The sequence below is a fragment of the Trypanosoma cruzi genome, genomic scaffold, assembly GCF_000209065.1.
Source record: "Trypanosoma cruzi strain CL Brener 1047053514245 genomic scaffold, whole genome shotgun sequence".
Lineage (NCBI taxonomy): Eukaryota > Euglenozoa > Kinetoplastea > Trypanosomatida > Trypanosomatidae > Trypanosoma > Trypanosoma cruzi.
Window position 1 is genome coordinate 7,186 of NW_001849305.1, and position 16,830 is coordinate 24,015.

General features: G+C 52.3%; 3 protein-coding genes and 2 pseudogenes across 3 annotated transcripts, besides 7 other annotated features; all 5 read right to left on the reverse strand.

The window, feature by feature from the left end:
* Positions 1 to 16,830: part of a sequence feature (areas not merged during assembly with more than two copies in the genome that could not be assigned to a particular haplotype) that runs on past the window's edge.
* Positions 252 to 299: a microsatellite.
* Positions 2,023 to 3,291, reverse strand: Tc00.1047053509419.20 (mucin-associated surface protein (MASP), putative; the record flags this gene model as incomplete). The annotated part of the gene is made up of 1 exon (XM_812899.1): positions 2,023 to 3,291. One exon carries the CDS (start codon positions 3,289 to 3,291, stop codon positions 2,023 to 2,025), a length of 1,269 nt encoding a protein of 422 aa, XP_817992.1.
* Positions 4,385 to 4,420: a sequence feature (AT_rich).
* Positions 4,461 to 4,505: a sequence feature (A-rich).
* Positions 4,538 to 4,564: a microsatellite.
* Positions 5,308 to 5,455: a sequence feature (A-rich).
* Positions 5,538 to 8,030, reverse strand: Tc00.1047053509419.40 (trans-sialidase, putative; the record flags this gene model as incomplete). The annotated part of the gene is made up of 1 exon (XM_812900.1): positions 5,538 to 8,030. The coding sequence occupies one exon, from the start codon at positions 8,028 to 8,030 to the stop codon at positions 5,538 to 5,540; it is 2,493 nt and encodes an 830-aa protein (XP_817993.1).
* On the reverse strand, positions 9,307 to 10,644 carry Tc00.1047053509419.49 (annotated as a pseudogene).
* Tc00.1047053509419.58 lies at positions 11,012 to 11,752 on the reverse strand (annotated as a pseudogene).
* Positions 13,324 to 13,427: a sequence feature (A-rich).
* Positions 13,513 to 16,377, reverse strand: Tc00.1047053509419.70 (trans-sialidase, putative; the record flags this gene model as incomplete). The annotated part of the gene is made up of 1 exon (XM_812901.1): positions 13,513 to 16,377. One exon carries the CDS (start codon positions 16,375 to 16,377, stop codon positions 13,513 to 13,515), a length of 2,865 nt encoding a protein of 954 aa, XP_817994.1.

Consider the following 16,830-nt stretch of genomic DNA (forward strand, 5'->3'; position numbering starts at 1 on the left):
AGCACCAGGGGAGACGAGAGGTGCGGCAGACACACACAGAGGGGCACACCACATGAGGAGAGGGCAGCAGCCAGGCATGCACCGTACGCCGCACACACAGCCCTGCCGCAACACCACACCACAGATGGAAGAGAGAGAAGCAACCAGGAGCGGCACACAAGGCTCCACCGCATGCAAATACGGCGAGAGCGGTCCGTCGTGTCTGCACTCCTCACGGAGGCGCAGCACACAAAGCAACAAGAGAAAAGCAAAGTAACAATAATAAAAATAAGCAAAGTAAAAATAATAAAAAGAATAATCTCTGCACACCGCGTGAATTCGTTTTCCACGGGAAGTGCAGCCAATATTCATCAGAAGAACAATCTATTTTCCACTAGCCTTCTCTCCCCTCCAGCACACACCATTTCATGCAGGCCCGGCCACCATCGCAGCCGCGGCTGCACAATTGACACGAAGATGCCAAAGATTAGAGTTGTTGTGGAAGCCCGCGGTGCTACTGTCACAGTCCGCAGTGGGCCGCTCCTCCCCATCATCTCGTCATATCCCCGGCGGTGCTGCAGAGCGGGTGCAGCGGCAATACACCCAATGGTGCAGTACATCAGCAGTAACACCAGCAATGGGAGTGGCGGCGTGGCATGGCGAGGCTGGCGCATGGCTTGAGGTAAATGAATTTCTTGGTTTCGTGTGAGCAGCAGCAGTAGCAGTGCAGCGTGGCTGTGGGAGGCGGGAGGCAAAGGAAAAAGAGAAAGAGAAAGAGAAAGAAATAAAACGATTTATTGCCAGTGGTGCGTCAGGATGCGACACGCGCAGCGGAGTAACAGGAGACCACAGAGGTGGCCATACACACCGCATGCGCCCCGACTCCATCAATGGGAGAAACCGTCAACCCGTCGTCGACTGAGCGTCCATCACCGTCGCACACATTCCTTATCGGCCGCAACGCTCCCTGCACGCGGAGTGTTTCGTCTGCTTCCCTCGTGGTGTTGCAGTGTTTGTGTGACCGTCCACCAACCTGCCACCACTTGCACAGCGTCAGTTCCAGGTGCAGGAGCATCGCACAGCGCTCTCTCCTTCTCTCCCAGCTGCTCATATCATATGGCATCACCGCACGGCAGCCTCATCGTGATGCGCAGCCCTGAAGCGGGGGTGCAAAGCGTCGTGTGTGCAAATATATTTTTACCGTTTCTCAGGATGCTCAAAAACAAGCGTGACGGCATTGCAATTGTCATGACTGTTTCTCCCCGCACTGCCACTGACCGGGAGACTACTGTGAACGCACTGCTTTGAAGTCACCATTTCCGCCGTTGCTCTCTTCAGCGGCCCACGAACACACCGGCCGTTCCAACACGGTGGATATGAGCGTTGCCAAATACAGCCACAAGCACCAACACACCAGCCCCCACAGTGCCCTCCGTGACCATCCGCAGCGTGCGTGCGTTCTAAGACTTCACACCACTCCACAGCGTCTGCGTTATGCCTTGTGTGCATGTGCTTGTATGTTTGTTAGCACCCATACTTGCAGAGCAGCTGTGCGGCACAAGAGAGTCCAAAGAAACAACGACAAAGCAGCGGATAGCACACACGCAAATCACTCATATCATCACACACACACACACACACGCAGCCCGCGGAATGGGTGCTCTCAACCACAAAACAATGAAAAACAAAACAAAAAGCCGAAGCGTGGGACGACCAGCGCACACACTCTCATTGCTCCCGTAAAGCAAAACACACACACAGGGAGAGAGAGAGAGAGGTCGCCCACTCAATGCAATAAAAACAAAACAAAACAGTTACGGTGCTCCGCCCATGCAGCCAGGCAGGACGGCAGCGGTGCGTGTCGTGCAAAAGAGAGCACCAACGGGCCTGCATGGGTGTGCATGCAATATATACAATGGGCACATTATGTGTGTGCTTCGTGGGGTGAGGTGAGGGCGAGAGTCCATGCAAGGGGACACACACAGAGAGTGAGTGAAAAACGAGTGTGTGTGCGGGCGGTGCATGGCTCTCTCTCACTCACTCTCACGCGGCCATCACCGCAGCAGCAGCCGCACACGCAACAACAAGAAGAAGCAAAAGAGGGGAGGTGGTGTGGGAGACCGCGGTGCCGCAGTCACTGTCGCCAGGCTTCGCCGTGTCACCTGTTTTCGCGTTTGTGGTTTGCGCTGTTGTGGATCCTGTACTCTGAGAGACCGTATCATATTTGTTGGCTGATACAGTTTCACCATCGGAATTCGTTTCGGGTGGTGTGGCGCCTTCAGTGGAGGGTCGGTTCAGATGGTTGGTGGTTGGAGTGCCTTCCGTGCCAGCATCAGACCGTAAAGCTGTAATTGTCGCGGTGCTGCTGTTGCTGTCGCCAGAAATGGTTGTGCCAATTGTGTTGCGGGTGTTAGCTGCTGGTATTGTTGGCTTCTCACTGCCAGCAACAGTTTCATGTTGTGCTCCTTCTTTCACCACTACCCAACCAGATGGTTGGTTATTGTTGAAAATTTCCTCCGCATCGCGTCCTTCCCCTGGAGTATAAGTCGGATCAATTCCACTTTGGGAGGACGATGAAGAATGTGTTTGTTGTTGACTGACAGTTGGTGAATCTTGCGTGACACCTGCGCTGGACGCGGCTTTCTCCTCCGGTGAGTCCTCTTTTGGGTCCGCCTTAGGTGGTGTTTCTCGTCCCACTGCTGGCGTTAATGCCACTGTTGATGTTGCCTTTCTCACTGTGCCTTCCTGCTCCTTCAACCCTCGGTCTGCTGCTGGTGGATGGCTGTCGTTCGTGGAAGATCTACCCAATTGTGCATCCTTCACGGTGGTTTTTACTTCATCACCCTCCGCAGTTGCACCACCACCATTTCCTAATTCGGTTTTTGCGTTGGGCAACTGTTCAGGCGCATTATGATGGCTTTTCCCTGTTGTTCCCGCTTCGGGCTGATGTGAAACTTTGGGCACTAATTCTTGCTGACCCTGCATTCCTCCACGGCCTTCTTCTGCAGGAGTTAAGGCATCCTTAGAGCTTTTTAAACCCACACCCTCAACAACACCAGTAAGTGAAGTTTTGCCACCATTAGGAGCAAAGCCCGGAGAGTGACTTCCACTGCCCTGAAAATTTCCATCAGTTACAACTCCATTATCCCCATGACCCACAACCGAGGAAGAAGAATGACTAAAAATCCCAACATCACCTTGGCCGGAATGCTCAAGATCATTTCCAGTATCACCATTGGCCACCGAAACGCCGCACCACAGCACGCAGAGGGCACACACCAGCAGCACACGGCCAGTCATCATCATCGCCATCACTCCTGTCACTTGCGTGTAGCCTTCAGCACAAACTAACAACACGTCAACGCAGAGTGAAAGCAAAAGGAGAAACAATTCACACAGCCACGCACCGTCCCATCCAGCAATGAGAGTCACGCACCAAAACAACAACAATTGGGTGGGCGCCGTTCAACAACAATCAAAAGAAAAAAGAGGAGCGCTCCTCGCCCGTGCACCGTTCCTCACACTCCCACAGTCACCATTGCTGTTGTTCTCTTTCCTCAGACCCTCCAGCACAGGCCTCGGGATCGTCGGGTCCTCACGGCACAGGCAGTCCGTCATGCGCTCCCGCTGCGCCGCAACGTACGCCACCTCCTCTCCCAGTCAAACAGCTCCGTGTCCTCCACGCTCCTCACAATCGCCGGCATGCCCCGGCCGCGCAACACCCACAGCGCCACAATGTCGTGCCGCCCCTCCTCCACAATCATGAGCACAACGCCCAACGCGTACTGGCCCACGTGCTCCATGCACTGGAAACACACGCGGATCAGGTTGGCCGTCATGCACTGCAGCTTGTTGTCCTCGTTTTACTTGTGGCACCACAAATTCGTGTAGCCGGCGGCATCGCAGTGCTGGAAGAAGTACGGCGCAGCAACCCTGCGGGTGTCCGTGTGGCTGTAATCGACCTTCAACGGTTCCAGCACCGACAGAGAGACAAGGAAGTGTGTGTGTGGATGTGTGCCTAGAACACAGCGACTGTCACCGCCAGAGGAGGCCATCGTGGCACCTTCCGTCACGCGTCAGCACACACCGAGCAACGCAGGCACCCGGCAGTGCAAAAACAACAAGGAGAAAAGAATGACCCCAAGAGCAGGCAACACCTCCACGCATGGCGGGCATCGTGCAGCCGCGTCAGCCGGCCACAAACTCAATGCAAAAGACGTCCCACACACATCCATCCAATGGCACCGTGATTCCCACCGCAGACACACAAAGCAAAGAAGTAAAAACAGGAGCAGAGCATGTGAAGGGACGCACAAACAAAAACAGTACAGCAGAGGTGCATGGCAGAAATAAAAAGACTGCTCAGGCTCACAATATTGCACTGCAGACAAAGCAGCGGCAATTCATAAAAAAATTTAATAAAAATAAATTTAAAAAAATTCATCTTCACCTTTCCACACCCCACAATTTGGGAAAGAAGTAAAAAAGAAAGAAATAAATGAAAAAAATGAAAAAAGAAAAAAAAAGTCGTCCTTTATTACGGCTACACCCAAATAATAAAAAAGAAAAAAAGAAAAAGAAAAAACACACACAAAAAAAGCAACCAACTACAATGTTGCTCCAGAAATCGTCTGCATATTTTGTCCGAAAATAAATTAAAAAGATATTTAAATGTCTTTCAACCGTCCGACCCTCCATGTGTCCGCACATCGTTTATATTTCATGGGGTCATCTGCGTGTTGCTGCTCCCCTCAGCCCTTTCATCGGCGCGTGAGTGCGGCCCGCAGAGCTCAGTCACTCGTGTGTGTGTGGGGACTGAGAGAAGCACGCAGACATGACGGGAGTCGCGTCACTCCATCGGGAGAGCGAGCGCAGCAAAAGAAAAAGGAAAATCATCGGAGGGGAGAGAAATGCTCGCGAGGCCGACACCGAAGGGTGCGCCACCGCATGAAATAAACACGCAAAGCAAAACAAATCCTTAAATAAAAACACGGCGGCAGGGTGTGGCTGTGTGTGTGTGGCGCTGCGGGTGTCTGCCCGCCCTGGCCGCAACAAAAACAAAACAAGAGGGAAAGAAATGTGTGCTCCACCCCACAGGCCCTCGTCGCACGCCCACACGTCACGGCTCCCTCAGCGCGCCGTCCGTCGCGGCCCCTCCTCATGCGTGCAGCAGGCGAGGCGCACAGGGCCGTCGTCATGAGCGTGTCGGTGGGTGTGCGAGTGGAGCAGTTGGGCGGGAAACACACGGCACCCCTCACAGGAAGAGTGCAGCAAGAAACAATTAAAAGAGGGAAAAGTAGAAAAGAAGCGTCTATAGTGATTGCCCACAAAAGCAAAAAAAAGAAAGGGGGAATGGGAGAGACTAAAAAAAAAAACAGAAAACCAAAAAAAAATTTAAAAAAAGGACACACACGCGCAACACGCAAAAAAAAAAAAAAAAAATGATGAATTACAAACAAAAAGCAAAAAAAGAAAATTATCTTAAGGATAATTTAGTTCTTGGAAGTAATTGTGTGCAGGGGATGCCGCAGGTGTCCCACGCGGCAGCCAGTCACTCCTCACAGAGCCGCAAACACCCACGGTCCCAAAAGGAGAAGCAGCGATAGCAGCAGTCCGCTCCCACGCATGGTGCCGGCATCGCTGTTATTTTCTTGCGACACATTTCCGAGGTTGCTGCTGAGCGCCGTGGCATTTACTTCCCTGATCTGTGAATCGGCCCCCTCCACACCACCACTCGCATCTTTACTGCTTCCCACCAAATGCCCCCTTTCCGACGGCTGTTGCCCGGCAGGAGTAGACGGAGTACCCCTCGGCTCTGTTTTTGCATGATACAGCTTTGGAATATTAACGCTTTTCATTTTAAGCGCAGTCATCTCCGCAGTACTCAACGGGCGGTTGTACAGCAGGACGTTCGTCACAGTCACTGACACTTCTTCTTTGCTCCCTGCGCCGCCTGCACTGCGTTCGTCCCCTCCAATGTAGAAGTGGGAGATCTCTTTTGAATCCTTATTCTCCAATGCACACGACGCACCCACACCCACACGCTGACCATCAACGTACGCGGTGCCCTGGGCGCCGTTCTGTAGCACAATAGCCACTTGGTGTGTTGTCTCTGGCTTCCAACTGCTGCTGAGCTCCGTCGTCTTTTCGTCACCGCACCGCAATTGCCACTTATTTTTGTTGCTGTACGACAGTCCCAGGAATACTTTATTCTTACCAGCACCATTCATCTTCTTCACGCCCATCAAAGGGATGGGAGTATCTTCCTTCGGCACCCTGTCGATGGACACCGTCGCCACAAGAGTGAAGTTGTAGTTCGCAAAGTGGTACAGCTGATTCTCCCCCTGACTGCCAACGGGCCACTCCGCCCACGCTCCATGGAACGTCACACCATCGGAAGTCTTTGTTGCCTCTGCTGCACCGTTCTTTACTGTGGCGTTCACCCCGAGGTACTCGTCCTTCCATGTGTTCTCAGAGAAGTTGCCGGACAAAAAGCCAACCAGCCCAGCTGTGATCTTATCAGTAGTGCAGGCATTGTCAGATGAGAAACCCTTCTGAGCAAGTAAAGTGGTGCACAGCTGAGAGACACGTTCGTCCACTTCCTTCCAGGTCGCCACCACCTCCTTCACCCGCTTCAGCTGCGCAGTCAGACGCACAGAAACCATACCGGGTGATGGATTCTCCCCATCGGCCTTCTTCTTCTCGTACAGTGCAATCAACTCTTCCTTCCCATTCGTTTTACTTTTACCACTTTTACCGCTTTTGTACAACAGGGAGCTGGCGGCAACATCTTCGTCCTTCCCGGACACCGGCCCAATATAAACAATGTGCGTATTGTCCGTCAGCCAAAGATGGAGTTCATTCTTTCCGTTTTCTTTTTTATCAGCCTTCTCGGAATATACCGGCAGAGTGACGAGCATCACGTCCCTGTTCTCAATCGTCGCTGTGATAAACCCGTTCCCAACGCCCTTCTTATTTCCCTTGTGTTTGTTGCCCCACACGCGCGAGAGTGTCCCGAGCGCCTCCGTCCACGACTCCGTTAGATTAAACTCGTACACCCTGCGGCGGCCATCATCACACGCAGTCATCATCATGAGTTTGTCCTTCCACTCCACGACGGAGGGATCACTGCAGCCGTCGGCAGACATCTCCCTCGATACCACCCAACCCGCAGTGTCCGAGGAGTACATAATCAGTGAAACGGCTTTCCCATCCTCTTTTTTTGTGCCTTCCAATGGAAACAAGAGAGTATCACCTTTTATCTTAATACCCGATCCACCACCGCCAATCAGTCGTGTCCAGGATTGTTCCTGTCTGCCGTTAGAAATCCATGGGAGATCGTAAGTATCTTTCCAAAGGATCCTTTTGTTGGTACTGCCTTCCTCATTGTTAATGTTACCTTTTACCAGCAAGAGTCCACATTGAAACACGGAATCTGCCTTATCCTCATATGTCCAGCTGTAGTTTCCAGCAAGCATGTAAATATCACTTCCTTGCACGACTGTTGTTGGTCGGCTCACATGCACCTTCTTCACTCTTTGAGTGCCAGCCAGAACTGCTGTTTGGGAGGGGCATTGTTCTCCTCCGGAAGAACGGTTCACCAGTACTTGTGTCTTCAATTTACTCATATCCAACTCATTTGATGGTTCATCAGTCAGAGCCAAAAGCTCCGAGGCAATCCCAGTAAAAACGCATTCTCCAGTGCCCGTGCACTGCGCCTCAGCAACGGCAAACACATCACCATTCATCTCAACAAGACTGGGAACACGGAGCGAACTCACTGTTTCTCCCTTCTTATCTCTCCAATCAAACAATTTCCCCTTTGATGATCCTGAAGCTGACGACGTGTCCTGACTGGATGCAGCTCCACTGCAGCAGCACATCATCACAACGGCGAGGAAAAGCAGCACCGCAGAATAGAAGGGATGCCGGGACATGTTGGGCCTCTGCGGCTCACTCTCTCTTCCTTCCCTCCTCCTTCCGCTGGATCCGGTCACGCAGCGACGGTTGTGTGTGCGGGGTGCCTTCACTGCAGCAACACGTGAGAGCATATAAATATGTGTGTGTGGGCGGTGTGTGTGTGCTGTTGGTCCTTCTAGAGCCTTACAATTTCACAGTAGCAATTAGCGCTTGATTTCCTTCTTCGTGTGTGATTGAGAGGGTGGAGAGAAAAGATGCCAATAAAAGAGGTAAAACAGTAAACACCGCCACCCATCCACAGTGAGTGGCACCATCATCCCCGCCGCAGTCACTCCCAACAAAAACAACTCACGCACACAAACACAAAGTACAGCAGAAGCAGTAGAAATGCACCGGGAACACACAGCGGCTGTTGCCACTACAAGCAGGAGTCACGGAGGATGCATTATTCATCACGCGTGAGCACACACCAAGCAACACCGACAAAACAACGGGACGCAAAAGGGTGCAGCCGCCCTTCGCACCACCAACGCGCTGCCACCAGTCGTTTTACTGCTTGTCCCTTCCAGCGCGCCCTCCAACGCACATCACCCCGCACAGCCAAAGAATATCGGCAAATCCACAGCGGGATAAGCACGTCGGCACGCGCAGCTCCATGGCGAGAAACAATCCGCACTCGCCCACGGCACCCTCAACACCACCCACCGGCTGCACGCCCCAAACATCACACCCTCCACACGTCGACAAAAGAATTCTCGGGCTGACAACCTCCCTCCTAGCAGGGCCGCCGCAGCAAGAACCTTTTATGTGCATTCTCAGCGTTCAGACCTCTACGCAGCGTGAGCGACATGGCATGTGTGTGTGTGCATGTGCTTGTGCGTTTGGCAGCGCCTATACTTGCAGAGCAGCTGTGCGCCACAAGAGAGTCAGAAGAAAGCAACGGCAGAGAGAGGCAGATGGCACACACGCAAATTACTCATATCATCACACACAAACACACACACGCAGCCAGCGGAATGGGTGCTCTCAACCACAAAACAATGAAAAACAAAACAAAAAGCCGAAGCGTGGGACGACCAGCGCACACACTCTCATTGCTCCCGTAAAGCAAAACACACACACAGGGAGAGAGAGAGAGGTCGCCCACTCAATGCAATAAAAACAAAACAGAAACAGTTACGGTGCTCCGCCCATGCAGCCAGGCAGGACGGCAGCGGCGGTGCGTGTCGTGCAAAAGAGAGCACCAACGGGCCTGCATGGGTGTGCATGCATATATACAATGGGCACATTGTGTGTGTGCTTCGTGGGATGAGGTGAGGGCGAGAGTCCATGCAAGGGGACACACACACACAGTGAGAGAAGAACGAGTGTGTGTGCGGGCGGTGCATGGCTCTCTCTCCCTCACTCTCACGCGGCCACCACCGCAGCCGCAGCCGCACACGCAACAACAACAAGAAGCAAAAGAGGGGAGGTGGTGTGGGAGACCGCGGTGCTGCTGTCACTGTTGCCAGGTGTTGCCGTACCATTTATTGTGGCGGCTGCGGCTGTTTCTTCTGTTTGAGGTGCTGCCTCACTGGCTGTAGGAGCATCGTTGGTATCAACACCTTCAAGTACGTCGTGTGGTTCGTTGGAGTTGGGCCGTTGAGGGTCATTCCCATCCGCCGTACTCCGGACTTCACCACTGCCACTTGTATAGTTGGGTGATACTGTTGTTTCCGCTTGATTGGTGGCAGTTGCATTCTCCATCGAGTCCTTCGTGACTGTGTCTTGAACTTGTTGTGGTGACACACCATCCGTCGCAGGAGGTTCCGGTGCTTCGGACTTCGTTTCTGTTTGTGACGATGAGCTTTCATGTTGCTGATGCGTCAAGGCCTGTGCATCTTCTGATTCTGTTTGGCTTGCGTCTCCTTCCGGAACTGCATCTGGCGATTTTCCTCCATTCAATTTCACTACCGGTGTTTGTGTTCTTTCCAATGCTGTTGGTTGTGCTGTTGATATTTTTGTTGGCGTTCCCTCCTCTTTTTTTCCCTCTTTGCGTGTCTCGGATTCCGCCCTGTCCTTAAATTCCTTTAATTCTTCCTCTTCTTTATTTTCTTCTTTCAATTCTTCCACCTTTTGTGTGTCACCAACAGTGGCATCGCGAGAATCGACATCTCCTTTCTTCAGCGGGTCCTTGTAAATTAAAGCACTGTCGGAATTACTCAAAGGGAGCACTTCTCCAGGACGAGTGTCACTGCTGTCGGATAAAAGGACCGGTTGATGAGCGGTTTGGTTTTGCGAATTAGATGCCTCACCGCTAGCAGAAACTCTTGTAATTTCATCATCTCCTTTTGGTCCAAGTACCTCTAAATGCCGTTCCCCTTCATTTGCCTCTGATACTCCAGGTCCAGGCGGTGAGGTTACTGCACCTGCGGCACCATTTCCCTCTTTTGCACCAGCCAATGGGCCGCCGTCAACACCTTTTTGTGAAACAACAAGATCTGATACCTACTTAATCTCCGATGACACCTTATCAGTCAAAGGCAAATTGTCTTCGCCAGCTTCAACCGCCTTTAATAATCCCATCGACGTAAAAAACAACCCGCAGTCCGCCTTCGAAGATCCGTCATTTACGCCGTTACTCGTGTACCCCAAACCGTTCCCTCCACCGGCAGAAACACCCGCCTCGTCGGCAAAACCACCACAACAGCACCACAGCACGCAGAGGGCACACACCAGCAGCACACGGCCAGTCATCATCGCCATCACTCCTGTCACTTGCGTGTAGCCTCCAGCACAAACCAAATCCCCGTCAACGCAGAGCAAAAGCAAAAGGGGAAAAATGTTAAAAAACCAAGCAAAGCCACCGTACAGTAACAAGTGGCAGCAACAACAGCAGCAGCACACGCATTGAAACAGATGGAACCCGTACGATTGCAGAACTCAAACACCGCCCTGCATACCACAAGTTTAAAAAAAGATAGAACAGCAAGAACAAAAACACCCAAGGCACCAGTACGCATACATATGAGCGTGTCTGTGATGCGTTCAACGAGGCGAATGCGAGAACAACGCGGAGCAAAAAGCAAGGCACTGGAGGCAAACAAAGCAAAAACTACCATCATAATTACTATTACTTTATACATCGCACCACAGTAGACGTACACATGTCCCCGTGGTTGAGTGCTGGCACGCACAGCCCGCACACACATCTTTGGCCCAGAGTGGTGTACGCCAGCGCGGATACGGCAAGCAGCAGCGGGGCAAACACCCACGCGGAGCTGCTGAGGCTGCCGTCGATTTCGCGAAGACGTGACGGTGCGCGGGTGGTCTTCGTGGTTGACGCCTCTGTAGTCGTAGTACTTGGTGCCTTTGTTGTAGTGGTGGTCGTATTTGGCATTTTCATTTTCTCTTCTGATATCTGTGCCTTATGATTCTCATCACCTTGTGTATTTTACTGCGCCTTTTATTTTGTGCATCTGACATACCGGTCGCACCCTGTGTGTGTGTGGAGACTGAGTTGCCAAACCTGGTGGCTATGGATTATCGCTAGCCGAACTCAGTGTCTCTGGCGGAACTCGTGCCTGTCCAGTGATGGCTGTGCCTGCTTCCTTTGGCAAAGAAGGTCCTTGATTTCACAAACCCTCCTCGCTGTCTCTCCCACTCTCTGTCTGTGGCCCACCGGTCTCCCCACCATATGGCTTTAATGCGCCAGGCGTATTTTTCTGTAGGATCTGGTTTCCCCAGCTCAGGGCTGGGATGACTGCTGTTATCATTATTATCGTCTCCTCACGTCGTCATGCACACGGACGTGCAGCAGCAGCACAAGAACGCAAGGAACAACAGGGCGCCGCACCGTCACCATCGCAGTCATCATCGCCCGTAGTGGAGTCGCTGGAGTCAGTCAGCCGATCGGTGAGACGAAAAGAATGGAAAGAAAGGGAGAGGGACGGAGCACAGCGGATACAGCGAGAGAGCGCAGACAACATGAGGAGAGGGCAGCAGGCCCAGCCGCACGGTTCACACACCACGAGACGGCATCCACGCAAGGAAGGCACACAACGCCAGCAGCCACCCACCATGCAGGAGGAGAAGACATGCACCACCATCTCCCCCAGCTCATCTCTACAGTCCCTGGGAAATGGCAAAAACCCGCAGCCACCACACAACGCACACGGAGCAAGCGAACCCTCATCCATCCATAACGCGGCACAAGTTTTCCTGCCATCCCGCCCTCAATGGGACACGGAGCCCAACTCAGCGCAGTCACACGCGGTGCATCACACCCACAGGAAAGGAGACTCGGGGTGCGCGCTCCCTCTCTCCCTCCTCCTCATGGCCACGGAGGAAGACAACAGCCACCACACGCAACTGCCAGCATGCACTGCAAAAGGAGCATTCAAATCCACTGCAATGTGCATCTTTTGTGTGTGTGTGGTTGTGTGTGCCTGCAGCAACACAAAGCAAAGAAGTGGAAAAGAGGGAGCAGAGTATGTGGAGAGACGCACAAAAATGTACAGCAAAGACGCATAACGGAAACAACAACAAGAAGACCGCTCAAGCTCATGATTGCACTGCAGCCCAAGCAGTGGCAATTCACACAATATTTATTGAAAACAAAAAAACGTCCCCTTCGTCTTATATAAACCCCATCACACAAAATAATTATAAATGAAAAAGAAATCGTCCATTACTGCTCCACACAAAATAAGAAAAGGGTCGATTGGCAGCCGTGTGGCCACACCAAACTGTCTGTATGTATTTTGCCCTCAAAATAAAATTAAAAAGATGGTTACGTGTGCTTCAACCGTCTGACCCTCCATGTGTCCGCACATCGTTTATATTTCATGGGGTCATCTGCGTGTTGCTGCTCCCCTCAGCCCTCTCATCGGCGCGTGAGTGCGGCCCGCAGAGCTCAGTCACTCGTGTGTGTGGGGACTGGGAGAAGCACGCAGACATGACGGGAGTCGCGTCACTCCATCGGGAGAGTGAGCGCAGCAAAAAAAAGAAATCATCGGAGGGGAGAGAAATGCTCACGAGGCCGACACCGAAGGGTGCGCCACCGCATGAAATAAACACGCAAAGCAAAACAAATCCTTAAATAAAAACACGGCGGCAGGGTGTGGCTGTGTGTGTGTGGCGCTGCGGGTGTCTGCCCGCCCTGGCCGCAAAAGAAAACAAGAGGGAAAGAAATGTGTGCTCCGCCCCACAGGCCCTCGTCGCACGCCCACACGTCACGGCTCCCTCAGCGCGCCGTTCGTCGCGGCCCCTCCTCATGCGTGCAGCAGGCGAGGCGCACAGGGCCGTCGTCATGAGCGTGTCGGTGGGTGTGCGAGTGGAGCAGTTGGGCGGGAAACACACGGCACCCCTCACAGGAAGAGTGCAGAAGAAACAATTGAAAGAGGGAAAAGTAGAAAAGAAAAGAACGTTCATAGTGATTGCCCCAAAAGCAAAAAAAAAAAAAAAAAAAGAGGAATGGGGGATGAGAGATTAGAAATAAAAAAGTAAAAACAAAAACAAAACGCAAAGCAAACAGGGAATAAAATAAATGCTATTTGAGAAGGGAAATAAATTATCACGTGTGTTTTTGTGCTCGGGAGGTCGCAATTGTCCCACGCGGCAGCCAGTCACTCCTCACAGAGCCGCAAACACCCACAGTCCCAACAGAAGCAGCAGCGATGGCAGCAGTCCGCTCCCACACACAGTGCCGGCATCGCTGTTATTCCCCTGTGACACATTTCCAAGGCTGCTGCTGAGTGCCGCAGCCTTTACTTCGCCGTCCTGTGCATGGATGTCCTCCCGTTTCTGCCCATCCGTCCCTCCCACCGTCTCCTCATTCTCACCAGAGTGCGCACCAACCTCAGGTGTCACTGCGGCTCCGTCGTGCGTCATAATTTCAGCGGTAGGGGCATTTGTATCTGCTGTGGCGGGAGTGCCCACTGAGGGTTGGTGTGTTCCATCTCCCTGCACCGTGTCTTCAGTTTCGGTGTCCACCGTTTGGCCTCCCTCGGACGAAGAATCAACATCCACATTTGAATGTCCTTCGGGAGGTGTTCCCGACGCTGACTGGTTATCGGACTCTTTGGCTGCTGGGGAAGTCGTGGCACTGGACACCGCTGACGTGGATAAACCGCCACTCCCCGCATTTTCACTTGTCCTCAGCAGTTCCTGTTCAGTCTGCTGTTGCCCGCCAAGACTAGACGGAGTTCCGGTTTCCAGCGTAGCTGGTTTACTTGCCTCTGGTGGAGTATCCCCAGCCATTGTTTTTGTATCTTTTGCTTTTGGAATAGAAAGTTTTGCGTTAAGCGCAGTAATCTCATCGTCATTCAACGGGCGGTTGTACAGCAGGACGTTCGTCACAGTCACAGACACGTCTTGGACCTCTGAGACGCCTTTCGCACCTCCATCCCCTCCAATGTAGAAGTGGGAGATCCTTTTATCTTTCGTATTTTTCAAATCACATTGTGCATCTCCCAATACAGGCTGACCATCGACGTACGCGGAGCCTTGGGTGCCATTTCGTAGCAAAATTACGATGTGGTGTTTTGTCTCCTCCAAAGTGACGCTTTGATCCTTAGAGTTCGTTCCGCCCCTGCACACTAATATACACTTCTTTTCTTTGTCGTACGACAGTCCAAGGAGTACGGGATTCTCTGTATTCTTATCGTCATTCATCTTTGCACCCATCAAAGGGACGCTGCCACTCGTCGGCACCTTGTCGATGGACACCGTCGCCACAAGAGTGAAGTTGTAGTTCGCAAAGTGGTACAGCTTATTCTCCCCCTGCTCGCCAACGGGCCACTCCGCCCACGCACCACGTCCTTTAAATGTTACGCCGTTATCTGCCTTTGTTGCCCCATCTTTATTATTTACTGTGGCGTTCACCCCGAGGTATTCGTCCCTCCATGTGCTACCAGACAAGTTGCCGGACAAAAATCCAACCAGCCCATCCGTGATCTTAACAGGGCTGCAGGCATTGTCAGGTGAGGCATCCTTCTTAGCACTTTTAGAAGGGCACAGCTTGGAGACACGGTCGTCCGCTTCCTTCCACGTCGCTAGCACATCCTTCACACGCTGCAGCTGCTCAGTCAGGACCACAGAACAAAGACTGTGTGATGGTTTCCCATCGTCCTTCTTCTTCTCGTACAGCGCAATCAACTCCCCTTTATTAGTATCTCCAATTCCAGCACTTTTGTACAACAGGGAGCTGGCGGCAGCGTCATCATCACAGGATACTGGCCCAATATCAACAATGTGCGTATTGTCCGTCAGCCAAAGATGGAGTTCACCCTTTTCCACATTTTCCTTGGAATATACCGGCAGAGTAAGGAGCATCACTTTTCTCTTATCTTCTCCAACCGTCGCTGTGATGAACCCGCTCCCAACGGCTTGCCCTTTTCCGCCCCTTTTGTTGCCCCACACGCGCGAGAGTGTCCCGAGGGCCTCCGTCCACGAATCCCCCTTGTCACCGGACTCGTAAACCCTGCGGCGGCCATCATCACACGCAGTCATCATCATGAGTTGTTTGTCCTCCCACTCCACGACGGAGGGATCACTGCAGCCACCGTCAGACATCCCCTTCGACAGCTTCCAACTCGCAGCGTTATCGGAGGTGTATATGATCAGCGAAACGGTCTTTTCATCCTCTTCAGCGCCCTCATTCTCCTTCTTCTTTGTGCCTTCCACTGGGAACACAAGCGTACCGTCCCCCATCTGAACACCCGATCCACCGCTTCCAATCAGCCGCGCCAAGGATTCGTGTTGTTTGTTGTAATTCCACGGGATAGCGTAAGTGTCATTCCAAAAGATTCTTCTTTGACTTACTTCTTTACTGACGTTCCCTTTCACCAGCACGAGTCCCCAGTCGCCTGCATCAGCTCCCTGAACACCAGCGGCAAGTGTCCATCTGTAATTCCCAACAAGCATGTAAATATCACTTCCCTTCACAACTGTTGTTGGTCGGCTCACAAGTACTCTGGTCTGGGTTTTGGAATCATCCTGACCCGCTATATGGCAGGCGCTTTTCTCATCGGATAGACATTCCTCCAGCAGTTGTGTCTTCAATTTATTTGTATCCAATTCTTTTGATTCTTCATCACTCAGAGCCAAAAGCTCCGAGGCAATCCCAGTAAATACTTTTTCACTGCCATCCTTGCACGGCGCCTCGGCAACGGCAAACACATCACCATCCATCTCAACAAGACTGGGAACACGGAGGGAAATCACTTTTTCTTCACTTTTCTTGTCTCTCCAAACAAAATATGTCTTCGGTAAAGATCTCGGATCTGGCGCCGCCTTAATAGTTTGCTGAGCCCCACCAGCGTTGCAGCACATCATCATGATGAGGAGGAGCAGCACCGCGGAAGTAAACACACGCCGGGACATGTTGGGCCTCTGCGGCTCACTCTCTCTTCCTTCCCTCCTCCTTCCGCTGGATCCGGTCACGCGGCAAAGGTTGTGTGTGCGGGGTGCCTTCACTGCAGCAACACGTGAGAGCATATAAATATGTGTGTGTGGGCGGTGTGTGTGCTGTTGGTCCTTTCAGTGCCTTACAATTTCACAGTAGCGATTCGCGCTTGTTTGCTTTCTTTAGTAGCGTGAAAAAAAATGAAGAAAAACAAGCTAATAAAAAGTGAAACAGTGAGCACGGCCACCCATCCACAGTGAGTGGCACCATCATCCCCACCGCAGTCACTTCCAACAACAACAACTGAAATGCACACAGACACACGGAAATATACGGAAGAACAGTGCACCGGGAACACACAGCGACTGCCACCAGCAGTGAAAGCCACGGCGGGTATGTTGTTGTTCTTCACGCGTCAGCAAATCTTCAAAGCCCACACACGCTGCCGCCAGTCGTTTTACTGTTTTCTCTCCCCGCAACATCCACCGCACATCGCCCCGCACAGCCGGAGAATCCTTCGTCGGTGCATGAACTGCGGGAGGAAC